This window comes from Oncorhynchus mykiss, chromosome 15 (assembly GCF_013265735.2).
Source record: "Oncorhynchus mykiss isolate Arlee chromosome 15, USDA_OmykA_1.1, whole genome shotgun sequence".
Taxonomy (NCBI): Eukaryota; Metazoa; Chordata; class Actinopteri; order Salmoniformes; family Salmonidae; genus Oncorhynchus; species Oncorhynchus mykiss.
In genome coordinates, this window is record NC_048579.1 from 66,478,070 (window position 1) to 66,488,069 (window position 10,000).

At 48.2% G+C, this 10,000-nt stretch overlaps 1 protein-coding gene across 2 annotated transcripts in view; it reads right to left on the reverse strand.

Annotated features, from left to right (window-relative positions):
- LOC118938831 (receptor-type tyrosine-protein phosphatase beta-like) overlaps positions 1–10,000 on the reverse strand; it is a 96,071-nt gene that overhangs the window by 60,616 nt on the left and 25,455 nt on the right. For both annotated transcript variants that reach the window (XM_036945008.1, XM_036945007.1), the window contains 4 exons: positions 8,669–8,932; positions 7,289–7,552; positions 5,170–5,433; positions 2,292–2,561 (listed from right to left, as the gene is read on the reverse strand). In XM_036945008.1, coding sequence (XP_036800903.1) covers positions 2,292–2,561; positions 5,170–5,433; positions 7,289–7,552; positions 8,669–8,932 — 1,062 coding nt within the window. The remainder of the gene's footprint in view (positions 1–2,291; positions 2,562–5,169; positions 5,434–7,288; positions 7,553–8,668; positions 8,933–10,000) is intronic.

Sequence of the window (10,000 nt, forward strand, 5' to 3'; positions counted from 1 at the left end):
ACTATCTCTGACACAGTAATAATGACTGTCTCTGATACAGTGATAATGACTGTCTCTGATACAGCGATAATGACTGTCTCTGATACAGTAATAATGACTGTCTCTGATACAGCTATAATGACTGTCTCTGATACAGCGATAATGACTGTCTCTGATACAGTGATAATGACTGTCTCTGATACAGCGATAATGACTGTCTCTGATACAGCGATAATGACTGTCTCTGATACAGCGATAATGACTGTCTCTGATACAGTAATAATGACTGTCTCTGATACAGCTATAATGACTGTCTCTGATACAGCGATAATGACTGTCTCTGATACAGTGATAATGACTGTCTCTGATACAGCGATAATGACTGTCTCTGATACAGTGATAATGACTGTCTCTGATATAGCGATAATGTCAGTCTCTGATACAGCGATAATGACTGTCTCTGATACAGCGATAATGACGGTCTCTGACAGAGTGATAATGACCGTCTCTGATACAGTGATAATGGCGGTCTCTGATACAGCGATAATGACTGTCTCTGATAACGTGATAATGACGGTCTCTGATATAGCGATAATGACAGTCTCTGATACAGCGATAATGACTGTCTCTGATACAGTGACAAGGACTGTCTCTGATACAGCGATAATGACTGTCTCTGATACAGCGATAATGACTGTCTCTGATACAGCGATAATGACTGTCTCCAATACAGCGATAATGACAGTCTCCGATACAGCGATAATGACAGTTTCCGATACAGAGATAATGACTGTCTCCGATACAGTAATAATGACTGTCTCTGATACAGTAATAATGGCTGTCTCTGATACAGTAATAATGACTGTCTCTGATACAGTGATAATGACTGTCTCTGATACAGCGATAATGAATGTCTCTGATAAAGTGATAATGACTGTCTCCGATACAGCAATAATGACTGTCTCCAATACAGCGATAATGGCTGTCTCTGATACAGTGATAATGACTGTCTCTGATACAGTGATAATGACCGTCTCTGACACAGTGATAATGACTGTCGCTGACAAAGTGATAATGAATGACTCTGATACAGTGATAATGACTGTCTCTGATACAGCGATAATGACTGTCTCTGATACAGTGATAATGACTGTCTATGATACAGTAATAATGACTTTCTCTGACACAGTAATAATGACGGTCTCTGATATAGCGATAATGACAGTCTCTGATACAGCGATAATGACTGTCTCTGATACAGTGACAAGGACTGTCTCTGATACAACGATAATGACTGTCTCTGATACAGCGATAATGACTGTCTCCAATACAGCGATAATGACAGTCTCCGATACAGCGATAATGACAGTTTCCGATACAGAGATAATGACTGTCTCCGATACAGTAATAATGACTGTCTCTGATACAGTAATAATGGCTGTCTCTGATACAGTAATAATGACTGTCTCTGATACAGTGATAATGACTGTCTCTGATACAGCGATAATGACTGTCTCCAATACAGCGATAATGGCTGTCTCTGATACAGTGATAATGACTGTCTTTGATACAGTGATAATGACCATCTCTGACACAGTGATAATGACTGTCTCTGACAAAGTGATAATGAATGACTCTGATACAGCGATAATGACTGTCTCTGATACAGCGATAATGACTGTCTCTGATACAGTGATAATGACTGTCTATGATACAGTAATAATGACTTTCTCTGACACAGTAATAATGACTGTCTCTGATACAGTGATAATGAATATCTCTGATACAGTAATTATGACTGTCTCTGATACAGTGATACTGACTGTCTCTGATACAGTAATAATGACTATCTCTGACACAGTAATAATGACTGTCTCTGATACAGTGATAATGACTGTCTCTGATACAGCGATAATGACTGTCTCTGATACAGTAATAATGACTGTCTCTGATACAGCTATAATGACTGTCTCTGATACAGCGATAATGACTGTCTCTGACACAGCGATAATGACTGTCTCTGACACAGCGATAATGACTGTCTCTGATACAGTGATAATGACTATCTCTGACACAGTGATAATGACTGTCTCTGATACAGTGATCATGACTGTCTCTGATACAGTAATAATGACTGCCTCTGACACAGTGATAATGACTGTCTCTGACACAGTGATAATGACTGTCTCTGACACAGTGATAATGACTGTCTCTGACACAGTGATAATGACTGTCTCTGATACAGTGATAATGACTGTCTCTGACACAGTGATAATGACTGTCTCTGATACAGGAAAACTGGTGCTTCTTACGTGTTTGTCCCTCAGCCACGGCCTCCTTGCCGTAGATCCCTCCACTGACGGATACGACCTGAACTCGGTACCACTTTCCAGGGGTGAGCTGGTCGAAGAGGTGCCTGGTGGAGCCCTGGGGCATGGAAATATTAGAGACTATGTCACGTCCATCATCCAGGAGCTGGATCCTGTAACCCTCGTACACTCCCACTGTAGTCTCCCAGGTCACTGTTAGACTGTGGGTGGTGTGGTCACTGTCTGCCTGGAGCGCTGTCACTGTGGAGGGGACTGGAGAGAGAGAGAGAGAGAGAGAGAGAGAGACAGACAGACAGACAGACAGACAGACAGACAGACAGACAGACAGACAGACAGACAAAGAGAGAGAGAGAGAGACAGACAGACAGACAGACAGACAGACAGACAGACAGACAGACAGACAGACAAAGAGAGAGAGAGAGAGAGAGAGAGAGAGAGAGAGATGTTATGTTAAGGAGATCAGACAGTAGACAGTTAGACTGTGGCTGGTGTGGTCACTGTCTGCCTGGAGCGCTCTCACTCTGGGAGGGGACTGGACAGATACAGGGAGAGTTTAGACATCCCCTATGGCTGGGAGGGGATTGGACAGATCCAGGGAGAGGTTAGACATCACCCATGGCTGGGAGGGGATTGAACAGATCCAGGGAGAGGTTAAACATCCCCCATGGCTGTTTTTTTTTGTTGCAGTATTCTTGATCTCTGAACTTGTTATAAAGAGAATCAGTTTCCAATGATTTTAGAATTAGACTTTTCCGTGAAGACGACAAATGACAATGACAACTGTTGATGATAAGGACAACTGTTGTTCCGCTATAATTCAGGACAAAGCCCTGTGTGTCTTAATGGCTCCAGTCCAAACGATGTGTTATCATACAGGTATATTCTGAGCATTCACCTGTTCATCCAGTAGCACTGCTGTTATCGACCAGTGTTCCACTCAGGGACTGAGCTGTCCCCTCCATCCCTGCCTCTCCTCCCTCCCGCTCCTATTCTCCTCCCATTCCCTCTCCTATTCTCCTCCCATTCCCCCTCCTATTCCCCCTCTCTCCTATTCTACCCCCATTCCATCTCCTATTCCCCTCTCTCTCCTATTCTCCTCCCTCCCGCTCCTATTCTCCTCCCATTCCCTCTCCTATTCTCCTCCCATTCCCCCTCCTATTTCCCCCTCTCTCCTATTCTCCTCCTATTCCCTCTCCTATTCTCCTCCCACATTCCCTCTCCTATTCCCTCTGCTATTCTCCTCCCATTCCCCCTCCTATTCTCCTCCCATTCCCACTCCTATTCCCCCCTCTCTCCTATTCTCCTCCCATTCCCTCTCCTATTCTCCTCACATTCCCCCTCCTATTCTCACCTCTCTCCTATTCTCCTCCCATTCCCTCTCCTATTCTCCTCCCATTCCCTCTCCTATTCCCCTCTCTCTCCTATTCTCCTCCCATTCCGTCTCCTATTCTCCTCCCATTCCCTCTCCTATTCTCCTCCCATTCCCTCTCCTATTCTCTTCCCATTCCCTCTCCTATTCTCCTCCCATTCCGTATCCTATTCTCCTCCCATTCCCTCTCCTATTCCCCTCTCTCTCCCATTCTCTTCCCATCCCCTCTCCTATTCTCCTCCTATGCCCTCTCCTATTCTCCTCCTATGCCCTCTCCTATTCCCCTCTCTCTCCTATTCTCCTCCCATTCCCTCTCCTATTCTCCTCCCATTACCTCTCCTATTCCCCCCTCTCTCCTATTATCCTCCCATTCCCTCTCTCATTCCCTCTCCCATTCCCTCTCCTATTCCCTCTCCTATTCCCCCTCCTATTCCCCTCTCTCTCCTATTCTCCTCCTATTCCCTCTGCTATTCTCTCTCCTATTCTCCTCCTATTCCCTCTCCTATTCTCCTCCCATTCCCTCTCCTATTCCCTCTGCTATTCTCCTCCCATTCCCTCTCCTATTCTCCTCACATTCCCCCTCCTATTCCCCCCTCTCTCCTATTCTCTTCCCATTCCCTCTCCTATTCTCCTCCCATTCCCTCTCCTATTCCCCTCTCTCTCCTATTCTCCTCCCATTCCGTCTCCTATTCTCCTCCCATTCCCTCTCCTATTCTCCGCTCATTCCCTCTCCTATTCTCCTCCCATTCCCTCTCCTATTCTCCTCCCATTCCGTATCCTATTCCCCTCCCATTCCCTCTCATATTCTCCTCCTATGCCCTCTCCTATTCTCCTCCCATTCCCTCTCCTATTCCCCTCTCTCTCCCATCCTCCTCCCATTCCCTCTCCTATTCTCCTCCCATTACCTCTCCTATTCCCCTCTCTCTCCTATTCTCCTCCCATTACCTCTCCTATTCCCCTCTCTCTCCTATTCTCCTCCCATTCCCTCTCCCATTCCCTCTCCTATTCCCTCTCCTATTCCCTCTCCTATTCTCCTCCTATTCCCCCTCCTATTCCCCTCTCTCTCCTATTCTCCTCCTATTCCCTCTGCTATTCTCTCTCCTATTCCCTCTCATATTCCCCCCTCTCTCATATTCTCCTCCCATTCCCTCTCCTATTCTCCTCCCATTCCCTCTCCTATTCCCCCCTCTCTCCTATTCTCCTCCTATTCCCTCTCCTATTCCCTCTGCTATTCCCTCTCCTATTCCCTCTGCTCTTCCCTCTGCTATTCCCTCCGCTATTCCCTCTGCTATTCCCTCTGCTATTCCCTCTCCTATTCCCTCTGCTCTTCCCTCTCCTATTCCCTCTCCTATTCCCTCTGCTATTCCCTCTGCTATTCCCTCTGCTATTCCCTCTGCTATTCTCTCTGCTATTCCCTTTGCTATTCCCTCTCCTATTCCCTCTCCTATTCCCTCTCCTATTCCCCTTCCTATTCCCCTCCCTCCTTCTCACCTGTTCGTCCAGTAGTTGTTGAATTATTGACCAGTATTCCACTCAGGGACTGAACCTCGACCCCGTACAGCTGTCCTGGTACCAGACCCTGAAAGTCCAGCTCAGTGACGTGTTTGGGGACAGGTCTGGTCTCCAGAAGGTGTGCTCCCTGGGATAGGGACACGGTGTACATGTCCACGTCTCCATCACCAGGGGTCCAGGACACCCTCAGGCTGGCAGCCTGGTCCCCTGGCCGGGCATGGAGGTTCCTCACCTGGCTGGGGACTGGGGGGGGGGGGGGGGGGGGGGGGGTTGAGAGAGAAGGCAGAGAGACAGGAGTAAGGGGGGGGGGGTTGAGAGAGAAGGCAGAGAGACAGGAGTAAAGGTGGGGAGGGGGGGGGAGGAGAGAGAAGGCAGAGAGACAGGAGTAAAGGTGGGGGGGGGGAGGAGAGAGAAGGCAGAGAGACAGGAGTAAAGGGGGGGGGGGGTTGAGAGAGAAGGCAGAGAGACAGGAGTAAAGGGAGGGGGGGGTTGAGAGAGAAGGCAGAGAGACAGGAGTAAAGGGAGGGGGGGGAGGAGAGAGAAGGCAGAGAGACAGGAGTAAAGGTGGGGGGGAGGAGAGAGAAGGCAGAGAGACAGGAGTAAAGGTGGGGGGGAGGAGAGAGAAGGCAGAGAGACAGGAGTAAAGGGAGGGGGGGTTGAGAGAGAAGGCAGAGAGACAGGAGTAAAGGTGGGGGGGAGGAGAGAGAAGGCAGAGAGACAGGAGTAAAGGTTGGGGGTGGGGAGAGAGAAGGCAGAGAGACAGGAGTAAAGGGGGGGGGGTTGAGAGAGAAGGCAGAGAGACAGGAGTAAAGGGAGGGGGGGGTTGAGAGAGAAGGCAGAGAGACAGGAGTAAAGGGAGGGGGGGGGGTTGAGAGAGAAGGCAGAGAGACAGGAGTAAAGGGAGGGGGGGGAGGAGAGAGAAGGCAGAGAGACAGGAGTAAAGGTGGGGGGGGGGAGAGAGAAGGCAGAGAGACAGGAGTAAAGGGGGGGGTTGAGAGAGAAGGCAGAGAGACAGGAGTAAAGGGAGGGGGGGTTGAGAGAGAAGGCAGAGAGACAGGAGTAAAGGGAGGGGGGGGGTTGCGAGAGAAGGCAGAGAGACAGGAGTAAAGGGAGGGGGGGAGGAGAGAGAAGGCAGAGAGACAGGAGTAAAGGTGGGGGGGGAGGAGAGAGAAGGCAGAGAGACAGGAGTAAAGGTGGGGGGGAGGAGAGAGAAGGCAGAGAGACAGGAGTAAAGGGAGGGGGGGGTTGAGAGAGAAGGCAGAGAGACAGGAGTAAAGGTGGGGGGGGGGGGGGAGAGAGAAGGCAGAGAGACAGGAGTAAAGGTGGGGGGGGGGGGAGAGAGAAGGCAGAGAGACAGGAGTAAAGGGAGGGGGGGGGGTTGAGAGAGAAGGCAGAGAGACAGGAGTAAAGGGAGGGGGGGGTTGAGAGAGAAGGCAGAGAGACAGGAGTAAAGGGAGGGGGGGGGGGTTGAGAGAGAAGGCAGAGAGACAGGAGTAAAGGGAGGGGGGGGAGGAGAGAGAAGGCAGAGAGACAGGAGTAAAGGTGGGGGGGGGGGGAGAGAGAAGGCAGAGAGACAGGAGTAAAGGGGGGGGGGGTTGAGAGAGAAGGCAGAGAGACAGGAGTAAAGGGAGGGGGGGTTGAGAGAGAAGGCAGAGAGACAGGAGTAAAGGGAGGGGGGGGGGTGAGAGAGAAGGCAGAGAGACAGGAGTAAGGGGGGGGTTGAGAGAGAAGGCAGAGAGACAGGAGTAAAGGTGGGGGGGGGGAGGAGAGAGAAGGCAGAGAGACAGGAGTAAAGGGAGGGGGGGGGGTTGAGAGAGAAGGCAGAGAGACAGGAGTAAAGGTGGGGGGGGGGGGGAGAATGGAGATGGGTCACAATGTGGATCACTTATATAAAAACAAGTTGAAGACTGGCCAACAAAACTATGTGGTGTTTTTTTTATTTTAAAATCTTTAGATGAAGTTAAATGGAATGAAGTGATAACAGGAGGTTATTCTGTTGTTTTACCTGAAATACCTGTGACAGAAATGCTATGAAACACAATGTGAGGTTATTTGGAAAACCAAGCCGGGCAACTGCCCACTCTGTTCCCCTACTGACCTGTCCTGCCCTCGATGAACTGAGGTCTCTGGTTGGGTCCACTGAAGGTGGACACCACCATCTTGTACAGGCGTCCCGGGGTGAGCGAGGCCAGGCGGTGGTCACGGGCCTCGTTGCCCAGGGTTACGGGCGGGTAAACCCGCGTGTCGTTGAAGAGGATCTGGACCTCGTAGTGATCAACGTCCCCCAGCGCTGGAGACCATGTGACCACCAGGTCACCTGTACCACTGTCACCCAGGGCCAGGCTCCGCACCGCAGAGGGGACTACGGAGACAGTCAAATACAACTTTATTTAAACATTTCAACTATTCACAGAACACTAAAGGGCTCAGTGGTTTGATTGGCTGAGGGGAATTTGACCCATGACGCCCACTAGTTTAAGGTTAACTTTGCGCTGCCAAAATGTTACTGAATGTGATCGTAGGTACAATTCCCATGCGCTGAATTCTAGATTTCACACCTACAAATTCTTCCAAACAAGTTGCATATTGGTTTTAAGTGGACTTGGCCACACAGAATACTCAGCAGCACAGCATTTTACTGAAACCTTCTACCAACACTGCAGTAGCAACAGACACAGACTCACAGACTGTAGTTAATAGACTCACAGACTGTAGTTAATAGACTCACAGACTGTAGTTAATAGACTCACAGACTGTAGTTAATAGACTCACAGACTGTAGTTAATAGACTCACAGACTGTAGTTAATAGACTCACAGACTGTAGTTAATAGACTCACACATTCTCCCGTCAGTAGAAACAGACACAGACTCACAGACTGTAGTTAATAGACTCACAGACTGTAGTTAATAGACTCACACATTCTCCTGTCAGTAGCAACAGACAACGACTGTAGTTAATAGACTCACACATTCTCCTGTCAGTAGCAACAGACACAGACTGAAGTTAATAGACTCACACATTCTCCTGTCAGTAGCAACAGACACAGACTGAAGTTAATAGACTCACAGACTGTAGTTAATAGACTCACACGTTCTCCTGTCAGTAGCAACAGACACAGACTGTAGTTAATAGACTCACACGTTCTCCTGTCAGTAGCAACAGACACAGACTGTAGTTAATAGACTCACACGTTCTCCTGTCAGTAGCAACAGACACAGACTGTAGTTAATAGACTCACACATTCTCCCGTCAGTAGCAACAGACACAAACTGTAGTTAATAGACTCACACATTCTCCTGTCAGTAGAAACAGACACAGACTGTAGTTAATAGACTCACAGACTGTAGTTAATAGACTCACACATTTTCCTGTCAGTAGCAACAGACACAGACTCACAGACTGTAGTTAATAGACTCACACATTCTCCTGTCAGTAGCAACAGACACAGACTCACAGACTGTAGTTAATAGACTCACACGTTCTGCCGTCAGTAGAAACACTGGACTGGTACTCTCCGCTCCAGGTGCTGACAGTGACTGTATAAAGCCTCCCGGGCACCAGGGAGCTGAACACGCAGTCGTTCTGCGAGCGCGCCACCGTCTGGTTCTGGACGACCGTGTTGTTGTACTTAATGACCACCTCGTAACGGTCCAAGTCTCCGGACGCATGGCGCCAGTAGACTTTCAGGAAGTCGTCCCTGGCAGAGTGGATGGCGTTGGGGTTCTGGACACTGGAGGGTTCTTGGTAGAAGAGATGTCATGAGGTCAAGAGGTCAAGTAGGATGTGGGGTGTTTTTCATTAAACACAACACCGTTGTCATTTTAAGAGACACACATTTTCTCCAAAAAAGTTCCCTACCAAATGAACAATTTGTCACCTAGATCACCAGAAAATAAATCTATATTAACACATTCATCCATGTAACTATATACAATGAATTCGGGAAAGTATTCAGACCCCTTGCCTATTTCCACATTTTGTTACGTTACAGCCTTAATCTAAAATGGAATGAATAGTTTTTCCCCCTCATCAATCTACACACAATACCCCATAAGGGCATCACAATAGCCCATAATGACATCACAATATCCTATAATGACATCACAATACCCTATAATGACATCACAATACCCCCATGATGGCAAAGCAAAAACAGGTTTTTAGACATTTTTGCTCATTTATAAAGAATATACAACTGGATTAGCACATTTCCATAAGTATTCAGACCCTTTACTCAGTACTTTGCTGAAGTACATTTGGCAGCGATTACAGCCTTGAGTCTTCTTGGGTATGATGCTACAAGCTTGGCACATCTGTATTTGGGGAGTTTCTCCCATTCTTCTCTGCAGATCCTCTCAAGCTCTGTCAGATTGGCTGAGAAGCATCACTGTATAGCTATTTTCAGGTCTCTCTAGAGGTGTTCTAGTCCGGGCTCTGGCTGGGCCACGCAAGGACATTCAGAGACTTCTGCGTTGTTTTGGCTCAGGGCTTAGGGTTGTTGTCCTGTTGGAAGGTGAAACTTCATCCCAATCTGAGGTCTTGAGCACTCTGGAGCAGGTTTTCATCAAGGATCTCTCTGTACTTTGCTCCGTTCATCTTTCCATTAATCTTGACTAGTCTCCCAGTCCCTGCTGCTGAAAAACATCCCCCCAGCATGATGCTGCCACCACCATGCTTCACCGTAAGGATGGTAACAGGTTTCCTACAGATGTGACGCTTGGCATTCAAGCCAAAGAGTTCAATCTTGGTTTCATCAGACCAGAAAATCTTGTTTCTCATGGTCTGAGAGTCTTTAGGTGCCTTTAGGC